The sequence below is a fragment of the Embiotoca jacksoni genome, unplaced genomic scaffold (genome assembly GCF_022577435.1).
Source record: "Embiotoca jacksoni isolate LCO1_2020_lvr unplaced genomic scaffold, fEmbJac1.0.p SCAF_35, whole genome shotgun sequence".
Taxonomy (NCBI): Eukaryota; Metazoa; Chordata; class Actinopteri; family Embiotocidae; genus Embiotoca; species Embiotoca jacksoni.
The window spans coordinates 90,370-117,241 of NW_027185387.1; the positions used below are offsets into that span (position 1 = coordinate 90,370).

Here is a 26,872-nt window from a genome sequence, read left to right on the forward strand (position 1 = left end):
ACTCTACTTTTACCTTGCATATATTATATCAGCTGCAACTAACGATTATTTCACTCTTAATTATTCTGTTATTTAATGGATTAATGTATCATTTGTTTAAATCAATAACATTTTGCTTCTAAAAAACGTTTTCATTTCCAGCGGCCCCTAAAAACCAAATAACGTTATAAAGTTAACGTGGTCAAAATTTTCAAAAAGGTGAAACTTTCTAGTCTTTTTTTTATTTTTATTAACAATTCACCGATTTGATCATTTTCTTTTCTGATCACATTAACTCCTCATCTCGGCTCTGATTTGCGCTTAAAAGTCTTTCTCGGTCGCTGCTGCTGGTTTTTCCTTTCGAGCGAAACACAAACGAACGGTAAATCTTTCGGTCCCGTCACCCGTCGTCGTCGTCGGCGACATCATCAAAGCTGAAACGAGGAAACCATGAAACCTCCAATCTGACGGGACACGTCCCGACGCGGCTGGGTGACGGCCTTGTGGGACCTGGATGTGGATTCCAGATGGATCCAGAGAGCTCAGAGGGTCTCCCCAAACTAACACACACACACCACTGTACCCCCCTCCCCCCTCAGTTTTACGACTCCTGTTAACAGTCAAAGCAAACTGACTGTCGTCCGGCTCACGAGGCGTTTCACACCTCTTGGTTCTCTCTCGTGCTCCTCCTGCTCTTGTTTGGACACGACGATCTCCTTTGGGCGGCACGGTGGTGCAGTGGTTAGCACTGTCACCTCACAGCAAAAAGGTTCCGCGTTCAAATCCGGTCCTGGGCCTTTCTGTGAGGAGTTTGCATGTTCTCCCTGTGCTTGCGTGGGTTCTCTCCGGGTTCTCCGGCTTCCTCCCATCATCCAAAAACATGCACCTCAGGTCAGGTTACCTGGCGCCGCGCTAGTGGCAGCCTGCTGCAGCAGCTCCCCCCTGAGAGCCCCCCTGCTGTAGTGAAGACATTTCCCCTCGGGGATTAATAAAGTGTATAAAATCAAAAAATCAACAACAAAAAAAAAAACAAAAAAAAAAATTAAAGGTCCCGTTATCATTAAAACAAAAAGTAGCTGTCAAAGTTATCGAGGTTGAAAGCAGCTTTTAAAAAGTTTAATCGGGGGAAACCGAGTCGTTCCAACTTCACACGAACGCCCAAGTGTCCACCGGTTAAGAGTTTTTTTTCTCAATATTTTTTTTAAGATGAAAGTGATAAAAAAAGAAAAAAAGAAAAGAAAACGGAGCTATAAAATCAACGACCCATAACAGAAATTCTGAGCACACTCGACGACATACATGACCGTTACGTAATAATACAAATAAAGTTAAAAATTGGACGGAGTCTGGGGAACGCTGGGGAAGTAAAAAAAAAAAAAAAAAAGACGTTTTCACCGGAGATTTAACGGCGGTAGTGAAGACCTGATCTGAAGCGGGAAGCTGATCCAAAAAGTGTGGGAGCTGGGCTCGGGCTCGGTCGGCCCGGTAACGGCCGGTCCGGATCCAGAAACCACTGAAACCTGCTGGTCGAGAGACGAGAGGGACAAAGTCCAACCTCAAAGTGACGAGAACGAACGACCTCCTCGGGGTCCTCAAAAAGAGAGGACGGGGTGCTACGACAGGTGCGACGCTCCCTCGGCGGGCAGCTGCCGTGGTGACGTGACGGAGGAGGAGCGGGTGGGAGAGGTGGGGTGGGGTGGGGGAGTCCGACAGGTGCGCGGCTTCCTCCCTCGGAGAACGAGGACGCCAGCAGACTCTTGAGTTACTACTTCCTGTTTGCGCGCCGAGATGGCCGACCTCCGGACACGCCGAGACGGGCGCGACTAACTGCTCTAATGGGCCCGTGATTAGCCTGCTGGGGGGGGTGGGAGGGGGGGGGTCGCCATCGCAGATTGGTCAACCATGCTCGCTGCTTTCAGACCCGTCTTTGATCAGTTCACCCCGAAACACACCTTCACTTCTCGGACTGTAGCTGTCCGTACTTTACTGTTTTAGCAGCGCTAGCTGGTTCGGGCTGAATCTAGATCCTGAAATACTCAAATGTAAGCAGGGTTTGTTTTTGGAGGGGGAGTCGAGGGGGGGGGGGATAGGAGGTGTAAATCCAACTGTCTTTTTATAAACATGCCACAAAAATTTGAAATATTCCAGATGTCTTTGTGCATGACATCATATTCATTTTTTCATCCTGATGTATTTTAATATCTTTGCACGAGAAATTCAAACAGAACTTTTTTTCCATTCGTGTTTCCTGAAACGAGGTTCGGACGCGCTGCCGACCTCGACGTTAACGATCTTTTTCACTCGTAAAAAAATTTAAAAAAACGTTAACGCGCGAAGGTCAAATATTTCTTTAAAGCAGGTTCTCCAAAAAAAAAAGTGAGTGTTTGTTGTCGAAGGCAAATAAACTCTAAACTTGAATAAATGTAGAGCCGTATTATTAAGTCACATGAACTCAAACAATTTTTGTTCAAATTACACATTTGAGGTTGATTTAATATTCTTAAAATATAAATCTTACAAAAATCTTGGCCTTTCTATTTCTTTATGTTCATCTGACAACTAAACAGAATATTGAACTTCACACCTACATGAGTATTTATTATTGACTTATCTATTTTTTTTTATTTTTTTTATTGAAAGTATTTTTGCACATTACATTTGTTTATTTGTTTATTCATTCATTGTTTATTACTTGTTGGATTGTCATCCTTGCTATCTTTCCAGTACTGAGCGGGGTCGCCGTGGCGACTGAATTTCATTACATTTAAATGTACATCTGTACTTTCAATGTATACGACAACAAATGTGAACTTTAAGTTTCTAGTTGCCTTTTATTTTTGTTTGTCTTTAAAAAATATCTACAAACGAATTTTGCATTTTGAAGAGTAGTTACCAAACAGTATATAAACTTAATTATAAATTGGCTGCATCTCAAACAGCTACATTAACATGCTCTTGCCCATTGATAGTTATCCAATAATAGAGGCCTTTTTGCATAATGAGAAGTTTTACATTTACTCCTTTAAGTACATTTTATTGCCAAGTCTTAGCAATAAAATGTACTTAAAGGAGTAAATGTAAAACTTAGCAATAAAATGTACATTTTGAATGCGTAAATGTTTTTTTTTTTTTGTATTTTCATACTTTTGTATTCCTACATTTTTACTCTAAAAAGGATCACAACTGTTTTGCTTTACAGTTTGAGGAAGAATCTGTAACTCCTCAAACTCTTCATGTGTTTTAGTCTTCAGCAGCGATCGGGTCCTTCTTCTGTCTTCACTCTGCTCGGGTGGGGTGGGGGGGGGGGGGCAGGGTCAAAGGTCAAATCAGTTCAACCTGCTCCGTCTATCTGCTCCTGCTGTGACGAAGCCGTCAGGTCACTTCCTTTAGAGGGGACAAATGTCCAGCTCTTCCTCTCTCTCTCTTTCTGTCTTATGGCCTTGTCATCAGCGGCTCTGACGTCGGGATGTTTTTTCACTCTTCCTCCTCCTCCTCCCCCTCCCCCTCCTCCCGGGTGTAAATCGACCAAAAGGAGGCCGCGATTGAAGCGGCGACGGCGACGACGTGTTTATTGAGCTCGAAGCAGGAAGGAAGAAACCGACTCATCAGCATGTCAGAGTCCAAACTGGCTGCTTTGTTTCGTTATTCTTTTTTTATTTATTTTTTTATAGCCTGATTGACATGTTCAGATGAAAATAAGATGAAAAAAACCACACATTAGCTGCTTCCCATGACTTGTTTTGTCCAGCCAACGGGGGAAGGAAAGAAGACGTTATATAGAACTGATATAGAAGAGCAGATAATGATTGTTTAAAACATATAAAAAAATATCACGTTTAATTAAATATGTTAAAATCAAATTTGCTAAAAAATAATCACGTTTAAATAAGATAAAAAATAAAAAACCTTAATAGATGTGGAAATATGTTTTTATCCAATCTGAGTTATACAAATTATTTTTTGCTTTCAGTGCGTACTGCAGCTACTCTCACAAAGTACGTACTGTTGCATGTAGCATGCGAACAATCGGGACATGTTACGCAATCATAAAAATGTGCCGTGAACTTTGACCCCCTCGGTCATATTGCTCAAGATCCGCAGCGCGACGTTTGAAGTAAAAGGAAAAAAAAACAGAAAAAGGACGACATTCGGAACGAGTACGACTGGATGTTGGAGGACATCCTGGTACTTCTGGCGTACTACATTTCACATGCTATGTATTGCGACATACTAAAACTTGTTCTGGCATACTAAATAGTGTGACGGATATTGGAGCGTTTAATTCCACTAACAATCAAAAAACCAATTTGAATCAGATTAAATATTCTCAGTCAGAACTAACAATCGTTAGAAAAAATATTTAACCTGTAAATACGTAAATAAATACATTATTCATACTTGTTGCAAATTTTACAGCGTGAAAGTATTTAATTTAAGAAGTATTAAACGTACCTCTCGGTCCGAGAAGCAGCTTCCACTCGTAGACAGTTTTGTCCAATCAGTTCATTCATTCATCACTTTAATGGAGTTCAGGAGAAATCTGAGGGATGGTCAAAAAAAACAGGAGCTCAGTGCCTCAGAAAAGGAAAACATATGTAGAGAAATGCTGCGTTCAAATTCACTCGGAAGAGTCCATGTGAACGGCGCCCTCTTGTGGTGTTCACCATGTCGGAAATTTAAAGATGGCGTAAAGTAGAAATGAAAATGAGTTTTAAGTTCATCACACCACAGAAGTATGGGTTGTTAACTACCCATCCAAATTTTAATGAAAAAAAAAAACACCGACATGTTTGTTAAATTAGAGATTGAAATGGTGAGAAAATCCTCAGTCTTCTCTGCTCTGAGACTGAGGGGGCGTGTCCTGAAGGAGCTGAAGCTCCGCCCACTCGCTGGAAGGTGTTCAGTGTTCTGGAGGACGGTCCTGTGGCTGCAGTTCTTTACCCCACGAAGGGAGACTTTATGCATGATGTCCCACTGGCACCCTGTCTCTCTGGTGGACGGAGCAGGCTGGTTTGGGAAAACAGAATAGAATCAGAATTTATTTGTCCAATGAGTGAAACATTACATCACATGTTAATTCATTACATCACATGTTAATTCATTACATCTCAGAAACAAAGTGCAAATCAAATGGGATCCTTTGAAGTTTCTGGGATTTTCTTCCTCCCGCCTCTTGACACGGTCCAGCATCCCCGAGCAGCGGTGAAGATCCAGACGGGATAGCAGACGAAGCAGCTCGTCATCACTTCATGAATCCCTCAACAAAAACAGCCTGGACACAAGTGTGCAGAACATCATTACATAGTCCGACTTTACTCTTGTTTTACTTCCATCACATCAGATTTACACTCAACTTTCACAACTTTCAACACTTGTGACCGAATGATCTCATTTTGCCTCCATTTCAAACAACACACTTCCGAAATGTTGTTCTCCTGACTGCTTTTGACTTTGCTATGTTCCTCAAGGGAAATTACTCCCAATTCTCGGACACAACTTAGTTAACGAGATAACTTCAGGTAGCAACTCACCTGGATAATCCACTTAATGGGGAAGAAACGCCCGACGGAGTTCGTCCCGGTGACAACTTCTCCCTCGACAGGTAACTCTCACTGGAAATACGGAGAAATTCACTGAAGTCTCTCGGGAATCTCCAAATGTCGGTTAACGGCTCCGCTACGAGCAACCGGCAGGACGTTCAGAGCACGAGCTCGCTTGGTGACACGTTTAGGGAACGTCTGTAAATTGGGCTACTGAACATGACCTGGGTTCCGTCATGTTTTACAGTGTTCGGAGGCTGCAGAGACAAACTGCATTGTTGAATTAAGGCAGGGGTGTCAAACTCAATTGCACAGGGGGCCAAAACTCAAAGCAAACTTCAGGTGGCGGGCCGAACAGGATAAACATTTATTGAACACACTGAAACGACATGTTTGAACATAAATATGAATAAAACAGACAGGAATATTATTTCAGAATAAATAAACTTAAACTTTAAACAAAATAAAGTATTTTGCTCTCCATAAAAATATATCCTGTCAAAATTATACAAGTTAGAAATAAGAACACGCCGCAAAAAACCTGAAAAAAATAAATTAAAATAGTACTTTTAAGTAAAATAAATCAAAACATTTTTCTTTGCTCTTATGCCATTTTGTCAGAGCAGGATGTTTGGCATCTTTTTTGGGCAATAAGATGGTTTAGGTTTGGTGTGAGTTCCTGTGTTGTGGAGATCCTCAGGATGGACTGCAGGTGTTCGTCGGTGAGACGACTCCTGTGTGCTGTTTTGTTCATCTTCATCACTGAGAACAGCTTCTCACACAGATATGTTTCTACCAAACATGCACAAGGTTTGAGCAGCATGCAGACGGAGCTGGGGCTTTGTTTCAGGAATGGAGTGAATAAACTGTGCGGGTCCTGCGGTGTCGTACTTTGCCTTTAGTGTCTCATTACACTGCAGCTCAATCAGCTCCATCTGAATCTGGACAGGAGCAGTTTCCACGTCGACGGCAAACGGGTTGCGAAGCAGCTCGAACTTCTTTTTTCGTGCTTCAAAGTCACCGTTGCGTCGTGCGGATTCAGTGCGTAGTGGCTCAGTTTGTCAGCAAAGTGCGTATTTGGGAACACCGTTGTGCCGACTTGGTTCAACATTACTTGGCAACAGGGGAAGTGAGGCAAGTTGGACTGGTGCATTTGTGTCTCCCATAAGAGCAGCTTCACTTTAAATGCCTTCACCGCATCGTACATGTCAGTGATGATGCGGTCACGTCCCTTTCGGTACTTTCATCAACAGCAAGAGAAAATGCAGTAAAGTCTTTGCTTCTCTCACTCAACTGTGTTTTTAAATCAGTGGCCATCTCACAAATCTGATCAGCAACCGTATTTCTACTCAGGCTTACATTTGCAAACATCTGCTTTTGTTCTGGACACAAGACATCGCACACCTTCATCATGCATCCCTTCACAAACTCTCCCTCGGTCAATGGACGGGCTGATTTGGCTATCTCCTCTGCCACAATAAAACTTGCTTTCACAGCAGCTTCACTTTGGGATTTTGCTCTGGTGAAAAACGTCTGCTGAACTCTCAGAGTCTTCTTTAACTCTTCTACTCTCTGTATCTTCTCCTCTGCATTCAGGTTTTGCAGCTCCTGATGTTTTGTCTCGTAGTGCCGTCGTAGATTAAATTCCTTCATTACAGCCACGTTAGCTCCACAAATGAGACACACAGGTTTACCGGCAGTGTCAGTAAACATGTACTCAGCCTCCCATCGGTTTTGAAAAGCTCTGTTTTCAGAATCAACTTTTCTCTTCTCCATTGTGAGGGGCATCGCCATAACTTTTCAACAGGGTTGCAGCCAGTTGGAGCGCAACAGAAGATGACTTGATTGACGTGGGAAAGTTCCCGGGTATCCGAGCGTCCGTAAAGGCAACTGAAGCACTGCATTATGGGATCTGTAGTTTGTGTATTATCAGCGCTTCCTATCGCCGGGCCATAATAATAGATCTATTTTAATTATCTCGCGGGCCGGATATAATTGCACGCTGGGCCGGATGTGGCCCGCGGGCCTTGAGCTTGACATATATGAATTAAGGTGTGAGCAGCGACACGAAGGAAATGATTCACGGTGTGACGGGACTTTAAGAGGAAAAGAGAAGAAATCACGGAACAAAAGTCATTGACAGGATTTGACTGATTTAACGGGGGAACAAGCTAAAGCTTCACGTGATGAATAACGATGTTCAAGATGTTGTTTTGATCAATTCATGCTGATCTTAGTTTAGTTTTTATTCCAGCTGGAGTCATTGAGGATCAACTAACAAACTTCTGCAGCAATTTTAAATAAAAAGACGTTCATGAATCATTTTTATTGTGTTTTTTGAGTCACAGCAAAGTTTTCTTATTCATATTATTTGACACTTATAATGTTAATGGATACAGGTTCTTCTTTCTTGTGGGTCCAGTTTTATAGTTACATTAGAGTTGATTTAGTTTTGCTTCTAGTCTTGAATTGATCTGATCATGTCTGCATGTTGATTATAATCAGAGTCAGCTGCAATATGACGGGTTTATTGTGTCATTAAAATATATGGATGGACTTTACGTTTCTCTCCAGGTGGGGAGTCTGCAGTTGTGTGACTGTTGTGTTCTTTTATTTGATTTCATATAATCTTTGTTCTATGTGTTGTTTTGACTATTAAAACTGTTGTGTTGAAAAATCAATAAAGTTCACTGAGTGCAAACATTCAATATCTTCAAATGCTGCATTTGTTCACCATCATTTGGTTCATCAGAGTATTTTGTCTGGAAGCAGCTGAGACAGAAAACAGGGTTGAAAGTTACAGTAGAAATTTCATGATGTCAAATTATTGAGGAACGAACAGCATTTTACTGAGAAAACTCTTTGAGGATCGATGAGTTTGATTCCTTTTCTCCCTTGAATGAGAATATTTACATAAACCTTTAATTTAGACTCCGCAACAATGAAACATTACAGGCCAATATCAAACCTCCCATTTTTCAGTAAAATTACTGAAAAAGTGTTTTTTCAACAGCTGAACAACTTCTTGGCTGTAAATAATGTGCTCTACAAATAAACTTGTCTTGCCCTCTCATGGCCGTAATGTGAAATTCTACTGTTTCCCTTTGAAGTTAGACTGTATAAAGAGATATTAAGGTGTTTACTATATTTAAAATACATCTCAAATCTGTTGCAAAGATGTTTCAAACAAACTGAGCAACCGACTGGTTTGACTTTCTTTATTTGGACTTCAAATCCTCCATGCTGGTTCTTTAACACTGATTACTGAAGTTCAGGTTGAGCAAAGTGAGTTTCAACAAGATCTTATATCAAGTTGACTCATTGATGTGAACAGTCCAGTAATATTTGAAGTGATGTCTGTTACCAAAATGATAACATTAATGAAATGTTAGTTTATTTCTTTAAATATGTGGAAAAAAGTGTTTTTCTTTGCAGTTTAATTTGACAAATCTCTGCTGTTGAACCCGGAAAAATAAACTGAACAGAAAATGAGAACGAATTACACAAATATGGAGCCAAAAACTATTTGCCACCACAATAAGGACACGTTTTCAAAGTGTTGTTGTCGTGGAAGGAACACAGTCTGATAACCCTCCCTCTTCTTCCTGCTCTCAAACTCAGCAGCTCCACTCTGTCCACGTTTCCTTGTTCCCTCCTTCACATCTGCAGCTTGAAGATGGGCGGAGCCGACATGGGGTGAACTGGAAGAGCTGACGTCCTCATTGGCTGCAGAGTCATGTGATATTTAAATCAGAGCTGGAACTAGTTTTATCTTTGAGGAAGTGAAACTCACACAGTCTTTGCTGCTGAGAGGTGAAATGGCGCAGAGAGGAGTTCAGCTGGACCGAGACAAATTTTCTTGTTCGATCTGTCTGGACCTGCTGAAGGATCCGGTGACTCTTACCTGTGGACACAGTTACTGCATGAGCTGTATTAAAGCTCACTGGGATGAAGAGGACAAGAAGGGAGTCTACAGCTGTCCTCAGTGCATGAAGACGTTCATACCGAGGCCTGTCCTGGACAAAAACACCATGTTGGCAGATTTAGTGGAGGAGCTGAAGAAGACGGGACTCCAAGATGCTCCTGATGATCTCTGCTACGCTGGACCTGAAGATGTGGCCTGTGACGTCTGCAGGGGGAGAAAACTGAAAGCTATCAAGTCCTGTTTATCCTGTCTGGCATCTTACTGTGAGAAACACCTCCAACTTCACTATGACGCAGCTCCATTCAAGAAACACAAGCTGGCCGACCCCTCCAAGAAGCTCCAGGAGAACATCTGCTCTCGTCACGACGAGGTGATGAAGATCTTCTGCCGCACCGATCGGCAGATTATCTGTTATCTCTGCACGATGGATGAACACAAAGGCCACGACACCGTCCCAGCTGCAGCAGAGAGGACGGAGAAGCAGAAGGAGCTCGAGGGGAGTCGAGGAAACATCCGGCAGGAGATCCAGGAGCGAGAGAAAGACGTGCAGCTGCTTCAGAGGGAGGTGGAGGCCGCCATCGCCTCCGCCAAAGAAGCGACGGATCACAGCGAGGAGATCTTCGCCGAGGTGATCCGTCTCATCCAGAAAACCAGCAGCGACGTGAAGCTGCAGGTCAGATCCCAGCTGGAAACCGAAGTGAGTCGAGTCAGAGAGCTTCAGGAGAAGCTGGAGCGGGAGATCGCCGAGCTGACGAGGAGAGACGACGAGCTGAAGCGGCTCTCGCACGCAGAGGATCACAACGAGTTTCTGAGCAACTACCGCTCGCTGTCAGCACTCGGAGAGTCCACACACTCATCCGCCGTCGACACTCGTCCTCGGAGATACTTCCAGGATGTGACGGCAGCTGTGTCGCAGACCAGAGATAAACTACAGGACGTCCTGAGGGAGCAACGGACCGACATCTCACTGACAGTGACCCAAGTGGATGTTTTACTGTCACAACCGGAGCCCAAGACCAGAGCTGGATTCTTAAAATATTCACGTGAGATCACACTGGATCCAAACACAGCAAATACAAACCTGTTATTATCTGAGGGGAACAGAAAAGCAACATATAAACAAAACAAACAGTCTTATTCTAAACATCCAGACAGATTCACTAACTTCCAACAGGTCCTGAGTAGAGAGAGTCTGACTGGACGTTGTTACTGGGAGGTGGAGAGGAGAGGAGGAGGAGTTGGAGTCGCAGTCGCATACAAGAATATCAGCAGAGAAGGAAACTCACTAGAATGTTTATTTGGACGTAATGACAAATCATGGTCATTATATTGCTACTTAAACTGTTATATATTTTATGACAACAAAGTCCAAACTAAAATCTCAGGTCCTCTGTCCTCCAGAGTCGGAGTGTACCTGGATCACAGTGCAGGTATTCTGTCTTTCTACGACGTCTCTGAAACCATGACTCTCCTCCACAGAGTCCAGACCACATTCACTCAGCCGCTCCATGCTGGAGTCCATATTTACTGGAAGGAAGGAGAATCTGCTGAGTTCATTAAAGTCACATAGACAGAAGTGATTAAAGGGACAGTTGGTTAAAACGTGTTTGTCTTCACTGCACTGAGATCAGCTGTCAGTCCCACTTTTCCGTCTCTAAATGTTTCAGGAACATGTTTTCTTTGTTTGGTGTGTTTTACGTGTTGTTGTGTCTCCTCCGCTGCCCGGGCCTTCACTATCTCACTCATCTGGAATCACATTTATCGGTTCTGACGGACCGAACGCTGCCGCTGGTCTAATCCATGTAAAGACCAGGTCGTGGAAACTGTGCCGATCGTTATTTGATCGTACACAGATGATATTCTGAGTCAGAAGCAGCTGATTGTGTGGATGAAGGGAATCTGTGCATGAAATCGTTCAACTAAAGTCATTTAGAGGATTTTACTCATTTAATGTGGGAACAAACTGAAGCGTTACATGATGTGTAAAGATGTTGTTTTTGGAATTAATGCTGAAGTTAGCTTAGTTTTTATTGTTATTATTCCAGCTTGAGTCATTGAGGGTCAACTTTAACCAACTTTGAAATCAAAACAAGGTTAATAATCATTTTTACTATGTTTTTTGAGCAACAGCTAATTTTTTTAATGATTATTTTCCACTTATAATGTTAATGGATACAGTTTCTTCTTTCTTGTGGGTCCAGTTTTATAGTTACATTAGAGTTGATTTATTTTTGCTTCTAGTCTTGAATTGATCTGATCATGTCTGCATGTTGATTATAATCAGAGTCAGCTGCAATATGACGGGTTTATTGTGTCATTAAAATATATGGATGGACTTTACGTTTCTCTCCAGGTGGGGAGTCTGCAGTTGTGTGACTGTTGTGTTCTTTTATTTGATTTCATATAATCTTTGTTCTATGTGTTGTTTTGACTATTAATACTGTTGTGTTGAAAAATCAATAAAGTTCACTGAGTGCAAACATTCAATATCTTCAAATGCTGCATTTGTTCACCATCATTTGGTTCATCAGAGTATTTTGTCTGGAAGCAGCTGAGACAGAAAACAGGGTTGAAAGTTACAGTAGAAATTTCATGATGTCAAATTATTGAGGAACGAACAGCATTTTACTGAGAAAACTCTTTGAGGATCGATGAGTTTGATTCCTTTTCTCCCTTGAATGAGAATATTTACATAAACCTTTAATTTAGACTCCGCAACAATGAAACATTACAGGCCAATATCAAACCTCCCATTTTTCAGTAAAATTACTGAAAAAGTGTTTTTTCAACAGCTGAACAACTTCTTGGCTGTAAATAATGTGCTCTACAAATAAACTTGTCTTGCCCTCTCATGGCCGTAATGTGAAATTCTACTGTTTCCCTTTGAAGTTAGACTGTATAAAGAGATATTAAGGTGTTTACTATATTTAAAATACATCTCAAATCTGTTGCAAAGATGTTTCAAACAAACTGAGCAACCGACTGGTTTGACTTTCTTTATTTGGACTTCAAATCCTCCATGCTGGTTCTTTAACACTGATTACTGAAGTTCAGGTTGAGCAAAGTGAGTTTCAACAAGATCTTATATCAAGTTGACTCATTGATGTGAACAGTCCAGTAATATTTGAAGTGATGTCTGTTACCAAAATGATAACATTAATGAAATGTTAGTTTATTTCTTTAAATATGTGGAAAAAAGTGTTTTTCTTTGCAGTTTAATTTGACAAATCTCTGCTGTTGAACCCGGAAAAATAAACTGAACAGAAAATGAGAACGAATTACACAAATATGGAGCCAAAAACTATTTGCCACCACAATAAGGACACGTTTTCAAAGTGTTGTTGTCGTGGAAGGAACACAGTCTGATAACCCTCCCTCTTCTTCCTGCTCTCAAACTCAGCAGCTCCACTCTGTCCACGTTTCCTTGTTCCCTCCTTCACATCTGCAGCTTGAAGATGGGCGGAGCCGACATGGGGTGAACTGGAAGAGCTGACGTCCTCATTGGCTGCAGAGTCATGTGATATTTAAATCAGAGCTGGAACTAGTTTTATCTTTGAGGAAGTGAAACTCACACAGTCTTTGCTGCTGAGAGGTGAAATGGCGCAGAGAGGAGTTCAGCTGGACCGAGACAAATTTTCTTGTTCGATCTGTCTGGACCTGCTGAAGGATCCGGTGACTCTTACCTGTGGACACAGTTACTGCATGAGCTGTATTAAAGCTCACTGGGATGAAGAGGACAAGAAGGGAGTCTACAGCTGTCCTCAGTGCATGAAGACGTTCATACCGAGGCCTGTCCTGGACAAAAACACCATGTTGGCAGATTTAGTGGAGGAGCTGAAGAAGACGGGACTCCAAGATGCTCCTGATGATCTCTGCTACGCTGGACCTGAAGATGTGGCCTGTGACGTCTGCAGGGGGAGAAAACTGAAAGCTATCAAGTCCTGTTTATCCTGTCTGGCATCTTACTGTGAGAAACACCTCCAACTTCACTATGACGCAGCTCCATTCAAGAAACACAAGCTGGCCGACCCCTCCAAGAAGCTCCAGGAGAACATCTGCTCTCTTCACGACGAGGTGATGAAGATCTTCTGCCGCACCGATCGGCAGATTATCTGTTATCTCTGCACGATGGATGAACACAAAGGCCACGACACCGTCCCAGCTGCAGCAGAGAGGACGGAGAAGCAGAAGGAGCTCGAGGGGAGTCGAGGAAACATCCGGCAGGAGATCCAGGAGCGAGAGAAAGACGTGCAGCTGCTTCAGAGGGAGGTGGAGGCCGCCATCGCCTCCGCCAAAGAAGCGACGGATCACAGCGAGGAGATCTTCGCCGAGGTGATCCGTCTCATCCAGAAAACCAGCAGCGACGTGAAGCTGCAGGTCAGATCCCAGCTGGAAACCGAAGTGAGTCGAGTCAGAGAGCTTCAGGAGAAGCTGGAGCGGGAGATCGCCGAGCTGACGAGGAGAGACGACGAGCTGAAGCGGCTCTCGCACGCAGAGGATCACAACGAGTTTCTGAGCAACTACTGCTCGCTGTCAGCACTCGGAGAGTCCACACACTCATCCGCCGTCGACACTCGTCCTCGGAGATACTTCCAGGATGTGACGGCAGCTGTGTCGCAGACCAGAGATAAACTACAGGACGTCCTGAGGGAGCAACGGACCGACATCTCACTGACAGTGACCCAAGTGGATGTTTTACTGTCACAACCGGAGCCCAAGACCAGAGCTGGATTCTTAAAATATTCACGTGAGATCACACTGGATCCAAACACAGCAAATACAAACCTGTTATTATCTGAGGGGAACAGAAAAGCAACATATAAACAAAACAAACAGTCTTATTCTAAACATCCAGACAGATTCACTAACTTCCAACAGGTCCTGAGTAGAGAGAGTCTGACTGGACGTTGTTACTGGGAGGTGGAGAGGAGAGGAGGAGGAGTTGGAGTCGCAGTCGCATACAAGAATATCAGCAGAGAAGGAAACTCACTAGAATGTTTATTTGGACGTAATGACAAATCATGGTCATTATATTGCTACTTAAACTGTTATATATTTTATGACAACAAAGTCCAAACTAAAATCTCAGGTCCTCTGTCCTCCAGAGTCGGAGTGTACCTGGATCACAGTGCAGGTATTCTGTCTTTCTACGACGTCTCTGAAACCATGACTCTCCTCCACAGAGTCCAGACCACATTCACTCAGCCGCTCCATGCTGGAGTCCATATTTACTGGAAGGAAGGAGAATCTGCTGAGTTCATTAAAGTCACATAGACAGAAGTGATTAAAGGGACAGTTGGTTAAAACGTGTTTGTCTTCACTGCACTGAGATCAGCTGTCAGTCCCACTTTTCCGTCTCTAAATGTTTCAGGAACATGTTTTCTTTGTTTGGTGTGTTTTACGTGTTGTTGTGTCTCCTCCGCTGCCCGGGCCTTCACTATCTCACTCATCTGGAATCACATTTATCGGTTCTGACGGACCGAACGCTGCCGCTGGTCTAATCCATGTAAAGACCAGGTCGTGGAAACTGTGCCGATCGTTATTTGATCGTACACAGATGATATTCTGAGTCAGAAGCAGCTGATTGTGTGGATGAAGGGAATCTGTGCATGAAATCGTTCAACTAAAGTCATTTAGAGGATTTTACTCATTTAATGTGGGAACAAACTGAAGCGTTACATGATGTGTAAAGATGTTGTTTTTGGAATTAATGCTGAAGTTAGCTTAGTTTTTATTGTTATTATTCCAGCTTGAGTCATTGAGGGTCAACTTTAACCAACTTTGAAATCAAAACAAGGTTAATAATCATTTTTACTATGTTTTTTGAGCAACAGCTAATTTTTTTAATGATTATTTTCCACTTATAATGTTAATGGATACAGTTTCTTCTTTCTTGTGGGTCCAGTTTTATAGTTACATTAGAGTTGATTTATTTTTGCTTCTAGTCTTGAATTGATCTGATCATGTCTGCATGTTGATTATAATCAGAGTCAGCTGCAATATGACGGGTTTATTGTGTCATTAAAATATATGGATGGACTTTACGTTTCTCTCCAGGTGGGGAGTCTGCAGTTGTGTGACTGTTGTGTTCTTTTATTTGATTTCATATAATCTTTGTTCTATGTGTTGTTTTGACTATTAATACTGTTGTGTTGAAAAATCAATAAAGTTCACTGAGTGCAAACATTCAATATCTTCAAATGCTGCATTTGTTCACCATCATTTGGTTCATCAGAGTATTTTGTCTGGAAGCAGCTGAGTGTTTTCTCCAGCGAGCCAGTCGGTCATTGACTTCTATTCATTTAAATACGGTAAAAAAAAAAAATAAAAAAAAAATAGCACGTTCTTTTTTTAAATCAAAGTGTTTATGTCGACATGTTCACCATGATGGAATCATTTTATTTCAATTATTTAAAAAAAACAAAAAAACATTTATTTTAAAATATAGTAGCCGATATTAAATTGCATGTTTTGGGGATATTCTTGTATTTAAAGTAAAATAAAAAAAAAATTAAAAAGACTTTAAAAAGTTATTGTTTGTTTAAGATATTTTCAAAAGTCGATGATATAAAGTATCAAGAGGAGAGGAGGAGAGGAGAGGAGGAGCGGATGTGAGGAGGAGGAGAGGTTCAGCAGGAGAGGAGGAATGGAGGTTCAGGAGAGGAGGAGTGGAGGAGAGGAGATGAGGAGGTGAGGATGTGAGGCGGTGAGGAGGAGAGGAGAGGAGGAGAGGAGGAGAAGAGGTGAGGATGAGAGGAGAAGAGGAGGTGAGGAGGAGAGGAGAAGAGGAGGTGAGCAGGTGAGGAGGAGAGGAGGTGAGGAGGAAGGGACGAGAGGAGGAGAGGAGAGGAGGAGAGGAGGTGAGGAGAGGAGGAGGAGAGGAGAAGAGGAGGTGAGGAGAGGAGAGGAGGAGCGGGTGTGAGGAGGAGGGAGGTTCAGGAGAGGAGGAGTCGTGTCGTTTCACATTATTACAACGTGACTTCATTTCTGAACTTATTTGTTTGGGTTTCTGTGTATGTCTGGATTACTTGGGTTGTTACCAACATCTGGTGAACATTTCATGTCTATAGAACCTTTGGAAATATATTTACTGAGAAATATGGTGACGTGTTCACTACTTATTTCACCCGCTGTATGTACGACTGCAGACTTGTATAACGTTCTCTCATTAACTAAATAAAAGTCGGGCTGCATTTCAAAATCAGAGAAAATGAATAGAATGTGAAAATTGTGCACGTTCAAATAAAATGCTTAACTTCAGAAAAATAAAATAAAGGGAGGAAAAGCTTGAATTTCCCCTTTTCTGTTTCACATCTCGACTCAACAGTCTCAACCAATTTTACAGATAATACATCTCAACACATCGTAACAATTGAAGAGTTTTAGAGTATCACTCTCTTCCCCTCTTATATCTCACTCCTCCACTGTGTTGCTCAGTGAGAGAATTGAGCTCTAGCTTGTCCTGCCAGGATTTTAAAGCTGGGTTGGGTTAGGATTCGGGTTAGTAGGCTTGAATGGAGTCAGAGCCGTTCTCATCCACGTGTGGAGGAGCTCATTGGTGAGTCTGGAACCATATTTAGTTTTGATCATGTTCATTGTGTAGAAAGCTGCCAAACATGGTCCAGATGTATCGGGCTACTTTCCTCAGACCTGGGAAAGCTGTCTCAGGGAGGAGCCAGAAAGTGGACGGGTCAGTTCTTACAAACTGCTCTTTCAGGCCCACATCTGTCAGATGATGCCGTGGCCAAGTTTAAGGAAGCAGTTACACGCTTATCCTCTTCGATGCCGTGTGTTAAAGCAGTGGAAGGCATCTACGTTGATCTTAGTCCCACACAAGTGGATCATCTGGTAGAAAACACTGCAGTATCTCTGCTACAACTCCAGATGATGTCGCCCCTCTGAAGAAGAGAGTCATGAACCAGAGGAAGTTGTCTCCGTGGTACAACTCAGAACTACGCTCTGCTAGGCAACGACTAGAAAGATGGAAAGGAAATGGAGTTCCACTAATTTAGAAGAATTTCACCTCCCTGGAAGGATCGTCTAATATTATATCAGAAAACTCTTCGTAAGGCCAGAACTTTATATTATTCATCATTAATAGATGACAACAAGAACAACCCCAGGTTTCTTTTCATCACTGTAGCAGGTTGACAAAGAGTCACAGTTCTGTTGAGTCCTCTATTCCTTCAGCTCTCAGCAGTAATGACTTCATTAACTTCTTTACCAATAAAATTCTTACTATCAGGGAGAGAATCGGGCCGACCCTTCCTGTTACCATCACTGATGTGATGTTAAGCACAGCAGCCCTGAAAGCAACTTTAGGACCAGATGTAAACTTGGAACATTTCTCTCCTGTTGAGCTCTCTGAGTTAACTAGAGTTATTTCTTCATCTGGATCCTCTAGCTGTCTGTTAGATCTCATCCCAACTAAACTTTTTAAGGAGGTCTTTCCTTTAATTAATACTTCCATGTTAGATCAGATCAACCTATCTATTGTAACCGGCTACGTACCGCAGGCTTTTAAAGTGGCTGTAATTAAACCTTTACTTAAAAAGCCGACTCTTGATCAGCTGTTATAGGAAACTACAGACCAATTTACAACCTGACGTTTATTTCTAAAATCCTTGAAAACGTTGTTGCAAATCAACTTTTTGATCATTTACAAAGCAATGATCTGTTTGAAGATTTTCAGTCAGGCTTTAGAGTTCATCATAGCACAGAAACAGCTCTGGTGAACGTTACTAACGACCTTTTATTAGCCTCAGATAATGGACTCGTCTCTGAACTTGTTCTTCTGGACCTCAGTGCTGCTTTTGATACAATTGATCATACGATCTTATTACAGAGATTAGAAGACGTTACGAGGATTAAAGGAACTGCATTAGACTGGTTCAAATCCTACTTATCAGATAGATTCCAGTTTGTCCATGTCAACAATAAATCTTCCAGACAAACAAGAGTTAGTTATGGAGTACCACAAGGCTAAGTGTTAGGCCCAATACTTTTTGCTTTGTACATGCTTCCATTAGGAGATGTCATCAGGAAGCACTGCATCAACTTCCATTGTTATGCAGATGACACTCAGCTATATCTTTCTATAAAACTAGATGAAACTAATCAGATAGTGAAACGTGAAGCCTGTCTAAAAGACATAAAGGCCTGGATGACCAAAAACTTCCTGCTTCTAAATTCAGACAAAACAGAAGTTATTGCACGTGGTCCTAAACACCTCAGAAACTCTTTCTGTAATCACTTAGTTACTCCAGGTGACATTGTCTTGGCCTCCAACAAAACTGTGAGGAACCCTGAAGTCATCTTTGATGAGGATTTGTCCTTTAGACACCATATAAAGCAAATCTCCAGAACTGCCTTCTTTCATCGACATAATATTAATAAAATCAGGAAAATCCTTCCTCAGCGTGACGCAGAAAAACTCATTCATGCGTTTGTAACTTCTAGGCTAGATTATTGTAATTCCTTGTTGTTAGGATGTCCAAATTACTCATTAAAAACCTTCAGCTGATCCAAAATGCTGCAGCAAGAGTACTGACGGGATTTAGAAAGACAGATCATATTTCTCCAGTTTTAGCTTCTCTTCACTGGCTTCCTGTGAAATCAAGAATAGAATTTAAAATTCTCTTGATGACTTACAAAGCTCTACATGACCAGGCTCCATCATATCTTAGAGATCTTAAAGAACCATATAATCCTAGCAGAGCACTTTGCCCTCAGTACGCTGGTCTAGTTGTGGTTCCTAGAGTTTCCAGAAGTAGAATTCAGTTTTCAGGCTCCTCTCCTGTGGAACCAGCTCCCATTTTGTGTTGGAGGGGCAGAAACCCTCTCTAGCTTTAATATTAGACTCAAAACATTCCTTTTTGATAAAGCCTATAGTTAGGGCTGGCTCAGGTAGACCTGAACCAACCAGCCTATGCTGTTATAGGCCGAGGTTGCTGTTGGACCTCCTTCCATGCTGAGCTTCTTTTCTTTCCTCCTACTCTTTAACTGACTCATTGTTAGAAAAATTACTCAGAGGCTTGGTTCAAAATCAAACATATCGGACATTTATTCTGGCAAGAAGGAGCAAATACATGCACCCTCAAAGAGAGGTGTTCAGCGTTGCTTTCAGATCTCCTCCGTAGGGCAGCTTCTATACAGCGTGACAAACAGTTGACAGTCACCCCCAATTCCTTTGTATCTGCTTTCGTACGGTAATACTGAGTTGGTTGTAGGCCACAAGATAAGGACACAGGGGAGTCGTCAATTAGATGCGGAAAGTAAAACAAAAGGAATCACTTGCAAATAAGACAGACAACAAAAAGAGACATTCCGGAGCCACAATGCAAACAAGAGCAAGAGACAAATCTTTTCTTCCATCACTCATACCTCACCATCTTTTTCTCTCCCATAGTTTTACTTATTGTGTGTTGTCTCCATTCAGTTCTGCTCTCCTCTCACCCCAACCGGTCGAGGCAGATGGCCGCCCACCTCTGATCCTGGTTCTGTCGGAGGTTTCTTCCTGTTAAGAGGGAGTTTTTCCTTCCCTCAGTTGGAGGTTTTTCTCCCTTAAAGAGGAGTTTTTTCCCTCCTAGCTTATGTGGGAATTGTTGAATTGTTGGGTTTCTCTGTATAATATTGTAAAGTCTTGCTGTAAGGACTTTAACGTGTTAAGTGCCATGAAATAACCCATGTTGTGATTTGGCGCTATGTAAATAAAGTTGAATTGAATTGAATTGAATCTGCTTGAAGATCAACCAATTACATCTGGAGAGGCCCAGCATTTACCCATTTAAAGTGCTGCGTGACTTCCTTTGAGAACCCGCTGACATCTGTGATGAGAAATGGGTTCTGAAGGAACATGGTGAGCTGCTGTCCACAGCTGAAGCTGTCAAAAGGGTTGCTGAAGTTTACAATCAGCTTATCAATAAAGTCAACAGAAGAAGACACGTCTCTGTCCCTGAACCTGTCCCTGCACTGCTGGAAGTGTCCACAGTCTCCCTGCAGGTCTTCAAAGGACACCTCAAGTTTCCTCTGACAGGAGCAGACAGCTGTCACCAGTTCACAAGTTGAATTGTCCTCAAATTCAGTTCATACAGACGTGAAGTGATATCAACCAAAAAGGCCACGTTATCCATCTGTTCCTCATTTTCTAAAAAGAGAGAAAACTGTGTTGCCTTCTGACTTCTTAGCTCTGCCAAAGAAGATACTACTTCCCTCCTGATGGACCAAAAGGACGCCACCACCCTGCCTTTGCTGAGCCATCTCACATTGTTGTGCAGCAACAGATCATCAGCATTGGCATCAACTTCTCTGAGGAATTCCCTAACAGGTCTTCTTCACACAATGCTTTCTGGTCTGTGTTGAAAAACCTGACATCCACTAACAGCTGAGCGTCGTCACACATGTCAGTGGACTCGTCCACAGCTCAGCCTCCACGTGGTGCCTCATGCATGGCTTCATCTAGCTGGGTTAGCACGTCCTGACTTCATATTTCACTTCTCTTTGTGGCAGATGATGCTGACGTGGGTATTTGCTTTATTTGATCACAAAGCTCTTGTTTTTGTTTTCCCTTGAGTCGTGTTTCAGCTGCTGCACTCGTGCATTCTTTGACAACCCCTCCGTCAGTCAACAGCTTTTTGCGTTGACCCAAAATCCAAGCAGCTCTGAGGGAACCCTCGTGAGCACGTTGTTGGGTGGATGTGTGGATGAGGATCCTGGTGGACTGGTCATACTGGGCTCTGGGACGACTTATGTACTGTGATCTCGCTTCAGATTTGAGTGGGTATGTTTGCTCAAAACCTTTGTTTTGTCTCATAATGGCGTTTCATATTCGTGCCGTGGTCTTTGAACATGTGAGACACACTGCTTTAATGCTCTCAGTGGGAAGTATGAACAGAATTGAGTCTGTCTTTCTGGATTAAATGCTCTATTTTCTCTGTCCACTTTGCTTTTTTTGGAGAGCGCTATTTGTTCCTTATTTTTCTCTCCCTTTCTCCGTCTCACTCGTCTTTTTCTCTCCCTTTGTTTTCTCTACATGTATCGCGATCTTTCTTTTCCTTTCTACCACCTTTTCATGTGTAACTAGCCTCTAACTCTTTCATCTGTCTGCACTGTAGAGTCGCAAAGTTTACCGCCTGGAATGCACAAACGTGATTGGCTGAGTGGTATCACGTGGGATGGTTGAAGTCGCATGCAATTGCTCTATGCACTTCACAGACGGGTGGAACCAACATGCTGTAAGAGCTGACGTCCTCATTGGCTGCAGAGTCACGTGATATTTAAATCAGAGCTGGAACTAGTTTTATTTTTGAGGAAGTGAAACTCACACAGTCTTTGCTGCTGAGAGGTGAAATGGCGCAGAGAGGAGTTCAGCTGGACCGAGACAAACGTTCTTGTTCGATCTGTCTGGACCTGCTGAAGAATCCGGTGACTCTTTCCTGTGGACACAGTTACTGCATGAGCTGTATTAAAGTCCACTGGGACGGACAGGATAGGATGGGAGTCTACAGCTGTCCTCAGTGTATGAAGACGTTCATACCGAGGCCTGTCCTGGACAAAAACATCATGTTGGCAGATTTAGTGGAGGAGCTGAAGAAGACGGGACTCCAAGATGCTCCTGATGATCTCTGCTACGCTGGACCTGAAGATGTGGCCTGTGACGTCTGCAGGGGGAGAAAACTGAAAGCTATCAAGTCCTGTTTATCCTGTCTGGCATCTTACTGTGAGAAACACCTCCAACCTCACTATGACGCAGCTCCATTAAAGAAACACAAGCTGGCCGACCCCTCCAAGAAGCTCCAGGAGAACATCTGCTCTCTTCACGACGAGGTGATGAAGATCTTCTGCCGCACCGATCGGCAGATTATCTGTTATCTCTGCACGATGGATGAACACAAAGGCCACGACACCGTCCCAGCTGCAGCAGAGAGGACGGAGAAGCAGAAGGAGCTCGAGGGGAGTCGAGGAAACATCCGGCAGGAGATCCAGGAGCGAGAGAAAGACGTGCAGCTGCTTCAGAGGGAGGTGGAGGCCGCCATCGCCTCCGCCAAAGAAGCGACGGATCACAGCGAGGAGATCTTCGCCGAGGTGATCCGTCTCATCCAGAAAAAGAGCAGCGACGTGAAGCTGCAGGTCAGATCCCAGCTGGAAACCGAAGTGAGTCGAATCAGAGAGCTTCAGGAGAAGCTGGAGCGGGAGATCGCCGAGCTGACGAGGAGAGACGACGAGCTGAAGCGGCTCTCGCACGCAGAGGATCACAACGAGTTTCTGAGCAACTACCGCTCGCTGTCAGCACTCGGAGAGTCCACACACTCATCCGCCGTCGACACTCGTCCTCGGAGATACTTCCAGGATGTGACGGCAGCTGTGTCGCAGACCAGAGATAAACTACAGGACGTCCTGAGGGAGCAACGGACCGACATCTCACTGACAGTGACCCAAGTGGATGTTTTACTGTCACAACCGGAGCCCAAGACCAGAGCTGGATTCTTAAAATATTCACGTGAGATCACACTGGATCCAAACACAGCACATACAAACCTGTTATTATCTGAGGGGAACAGAAAAGCAACATATAAACAAAACAAACAGTCTTATTCTGATCATCCAGACAGATTCACTGACTTCCAACAGGTCCTGAGTAGAGAGAGTCTGACTGGACGTTGTTACTGGGAGGTGGAGAGGAGAGGAGGAGGAGTTGGAGTCGCAGTCGCATACAAGAATATCAGCAGAGAAGGAAACTCACTAGAATGTTTATTTGGACGTAATGACAAATCATGGTCATTATATTGCTACTTAAACTGTTATATATTTTTTGACAACAAAGTCCCAACTGAAATCTCAGGTCCTCGGTCCTCCAGAGTCGGAGTGTACCTGGATCACAGTGCAGGTATTCTGTCTTTCTACAACGTCTCTGAAACCATGACTCTCCTCCACAGAGTCCAGACCACATTCACTCAGCCGCTCCATGCTGGAGTTTATGTTTACAGGAATGAAGGATCTGCTGAGTTCATTAAAGTCACATAGACAGAAGTGATTAAAGGGACAGTTGGTTAAAACGTGTTTGTCTTCACTGCACTGAGATCAGCTGTCAGTCCCACTTTTCCGTCTCTAAATGTTTCAGGAACATGTTTTCTTTGTTTGGTGTGTTTTACGTGTTGTTGTGTCTCCTCTGTTGCCCGGGCCTTCACTATCTCACTCATCTGGAATCACATTCATCGGTTCTGACGGACCGAACGCTGCCGCTGGTCTAATCCATGTAAAGACCAGGTCGTGGAAACTGTGCCGATCGTTATTTGATCGTACACAGATGATATTCTGAGTCAGAAGCAGCTGATTGTGTGGATGAAGGGAATCTGTGCATGAAATCGTTCAACTAAAGTCATTTAGAGGATTTTACTCATTTAATGTGGGAACAAACTGAAGCGTTACATGATGTGTAAAGATGTTGTTTTTGGAATTAATGCTGAAGTTAGCTTAGTTTTTATTGTTATTATTCCAGCTGGAGTCATTGAGGATCAACTTTAACCAACTTTGAAATCAAAAGAAGGTTAATAGTCATTTTTAGTATGTTTTTTGAGCAATAGCTAATTTTTTTAATGATTATTTTCCACTTATAATGTTAATGGATACAGGTTCTTCTTTCTTGTGGGTCCAGTTTCATAGTTACATTAGAGTTGATTTATTTTTGCTTCTAGTCTTGAATTGATCTGATAATGTATGCATGTTGATTATAATCAGAGTCAGCTGCAATATGACGGGTTTATTGTGTCATTAAAATATATGGATGGACTTTACGTTTCTCTCCAGGTGGGGAGTCTGCAGTTGTGTGACTGTTGTGTTCTTTGATTTGATTTCATATAATCTTTGTTCTATCTGTTGTTTTGACTATTAATACTGTTGTGTTGAAAAATCAATAAAGTTCACTGAGTGCAAACATTCAATATCTTCAAATGCTGCATTTGTTCACCATCATTTGGTTCATCAGAGTATTTTGTCTGGAAGCAGCTGAGTGTTTTCTCCAGCGAGCCAGTCGGTCATTGACTTCTATTCATTTAAATACGGTAAAAAATAATAATAATAAAATAGCACGTTCTTTTTTTAAATCAAAGTGTTTATGTCGATATGTTCACCATGATGGAATAATTTCATTTCAATTATTAAAAAATAAAAATAAAAAAATAAAACCACATTTATTTTAAAATATAGTAGCCGATATTAAATTGCATGTTTTGGGGATATTCTTGTATTTAAAGTAAAATAAAAAAAATGTAAAAACACTTTAAAAAGTTACTGTTTGTTTAAGATATTTTCAAAAGTCGATGATATAAAGTATCAAAAGGAGAAGAGGTGAGGAGGAGAGGAGAGGAGAGGAGGAGCGGATGTGAGGAGGTGAGGAGGAGAGAAGTTTCAGGAGAGGAGGTTCAGGAGAGGAGAGGACGTGAGGAGGAGAGGAGGTTCAGGAGAGGATGTGAGGAGGAAAGGAGGTTCAGGAGAGAAGAGGAGGTGAGGAGGAGAGGAGGTGCGGAGGTTCAGGAGAGGAGAGGATGTGAGGAGGAGAGGAGGTTCAGGAGAGGAGAGGATGTGAGGAGGAGAGGAGGTTCAGGAGAGAAGAGGATGTGAGGAGGAGAGGAGAGGAGGTGAGGAGGTGAGGATGTGAGGAAGTGTGGTGGTGAGGAGGAGAGGACGAGAGGAGAAGAGGAGGTGATGATAGGAGAGGAGGAGGAAAGGAGAAGAGGAGGTGAGGAGGATAGGAAGAGAGGAGGAGAGGAGAGGAAGAGCGGATGAGAGGAGGAGGGGAGGTTCAGGAGAGGAGGAGAGGATGTGAGGAGGTTCAGGAGAGGAGGTGACTCTAAGCTAACGTGTCTGAGTCTCCTGAAGTTCTCTGTCACCACGGTAACATGAATGAGTGATCAGCGTCTCTCAGTGAAGTGACTGGCACCTTATTCTTCTCCTCTCCAGGGAGAAAAACATCTGAGAGATGAAAGGTTTAAACTGGGATCTCCATCATTCTCTGGTTCAGAGAGACTTTCAGGAAGCCAGACAGATTTTATGAACCCAACATCTGCAGGATTTTTACAGAACTTTGTCTGTCCTTCTTTTTAAGAGCAGGACGCAGCGCGATTCAACGACCCGACTCACGACCATAAAAACACTCGCGGCTCTCGCTTTGACTTTTTATCATATTTTAGACGACATGCTATAGCAGGGGTGGGCAAAGTACGGCCCGCGGGCCACATCCGGCCCGTTGGTCTCTTTAATCCGGCCAACCGAAGATTGGTACAGAATTGCCCAAATCAAATCATATCATAATTACGACTGCATTCATTTGTAATACCTGGCGGTCCACCAGGTGGCGCACTAGGCGCAGTGATACGTTGACTTGATTTTGCGGAGGCCGGGCTGCTCTCTGTTGTTACTCTGCTGCTGCTCTGAACACATCTGCAACAATGAACGGGCCAAAGAAAAGAAAAGTCGACAGCGAGCGCCGAGTGTTTAATAAGGAACGGACGACTAAATCCTTTTCCACTGAAGTCCGGTCGAAGGCCGTGTGTCTTATTTACCAAGAAACCGTCGCGGTTTTAAAGGAATACAACATCAGCCGTCACTTTTCCACCGAGCATGCTGATTGCGCGAACAAGCAGTCAACGCAGGAACGGACCGCTCGGAGGTCGGCAGATAGTTTGGAGCAAAACACCTTCATCTGACAAACTGCCGTCCAAGAATCAAGCACCAAGACAAGTTATTTGCTGGCATTCAAATTAGCAAAGACCAGCAAGCCTTTCTCCGAAGGGGAGTTTCTCAAAGAGTGCTGGTGGAGACAGCAGGTGTCTGGTGTCCTGAGAGAAGAACAAATTAGAAGACATGAGCTCATCACGCAGGACAGTGACGAAGACTTGGCGAGCAGGATAAACAAAGAAGCGGAGTCATTTACAAGATATTTCTTGGCACTGGACGAAAGTAACGACATAAAGGACACCGCTCAGCTTTTAATGTTTATCAGAGGGATTAACGACAATTTTGAGATAACGGAGGAGTTTTTGGCCGTAAAATCCCTGAAGGGGAAAACGCGGGGAGAGGACTCGTCGTGTCGGGGGTCATCGAGAGGCACGAGCTACCTCACCAACGTTACCACGGACGGATCGCCAGATTTGACTGGAAAAAACGTCGGGTTGCTCAAAAGAATCCAGGAGAGGGTGAAAGAGGACAACCCTGAGCAGGAGGACATTTTCTTACGCTGTGTAAATCCGTCCTGCAGCTCGACCACGTAGTGAAGCCAGTTGTAGAAGTGGTGAACTTTATTGGAGCGAGGGGACTTCACCATCGTCAGGTTATTAAGTTTCTTGAAGAAACTGACTCTGATCACCAGGACTTGCTTCACCACTCCAACGTCCGCTGGTTAAGTTTGGGGAAAGTACGTCAACGAGTGTTG

At 43.1% G+C, this 26,872-nt stretch overlaps 3 protein-coding genes across 3 annotated transcripts; all 3 read left to right on the top strand.

Annotated features, from left to right (window-relative positions):
- The first annotated feature begins 9,299 nt into the window (after window positions 1–9,299).
- Window positions 9,300–11,941, top strand: LOC138208001 (tripartite motif-containing protein 16-like). Its single transcript, XM_069165617.1, has one exon. The coding sequence runs from the start codon at window positions 9,338–9,340 to the stop codon at window positions 11,012–11,014; it is 1,677 nt and encodes a 558-aa protein (XP_069021718.1). The 5' UTR covers window positions 9,300–9,337; the 3' UTR covers window positions 11,015–11,941.
- A 1,070-nt stretch (window positions 11,942–13,011) lies between these two features.
- LOC138208000 (tripartite motif-containing protein 16-like) lies at window positions 13,012–15,703 on the top strand. Its single transcript, XM_069165616.1, has one exon. It carries the CDS (start codon window positions 13,042–13,044, stop codon window positions 14,716–14,718), a length of 1,677 nt encoding a protein of 558 aa, XP_069021717.1. The 5' UTR covers window positions 13,012–13,041; the 3' UTR covers window positions 14,719–15,703.
- Window positions 15,704–21,777: 6,074 nt separating this feature from the next.
- On the top strand, window positions 21,778–24,383 carry LOC138208056 (tripartite motif-containing protein 16-like). The gene has a single exon (XM_069165704.1). The coding sequence runs from the start codon at window positions 21,793–21,795 to the stop codon at window positions 23,464–23,466; it is 1,674 nt and encodes a 557-aa protein (XP_069021805.1). The 5' UTR covers window positions 21,778–21,792; the 3' UTR covers window positions 23,467–24,383.
- Window positions 24,384–26,872: the final 2,489 nt, after the last annotated feature.

What these genes read in the sequence shown, in the direction of transcription:
- LOC138208001 (XM_069165617.1), top strand. Translation starts at nt 9,338, where the DNA reads ATGGCGCAGAGAGGAGTTCAGCTGGACCGAGACAAATTTTCTTGTTCG.
- LOC138208000 (XM_069165616.1), top strand. Translation starts at nt 13,042, where the DNA reads ATGGCGCAGAGAGGAGTTCAGCTGGACCGAGACAAATTTTCTTGTTCG.
- LOC138208056 (XM_069165704.1), top strand. Translation starts at nt 21,793, where the DNA reads ATGGCGCAGAGAGGAGTTCAGCTGGACCGAGACAAACGTTCTTGTTCG.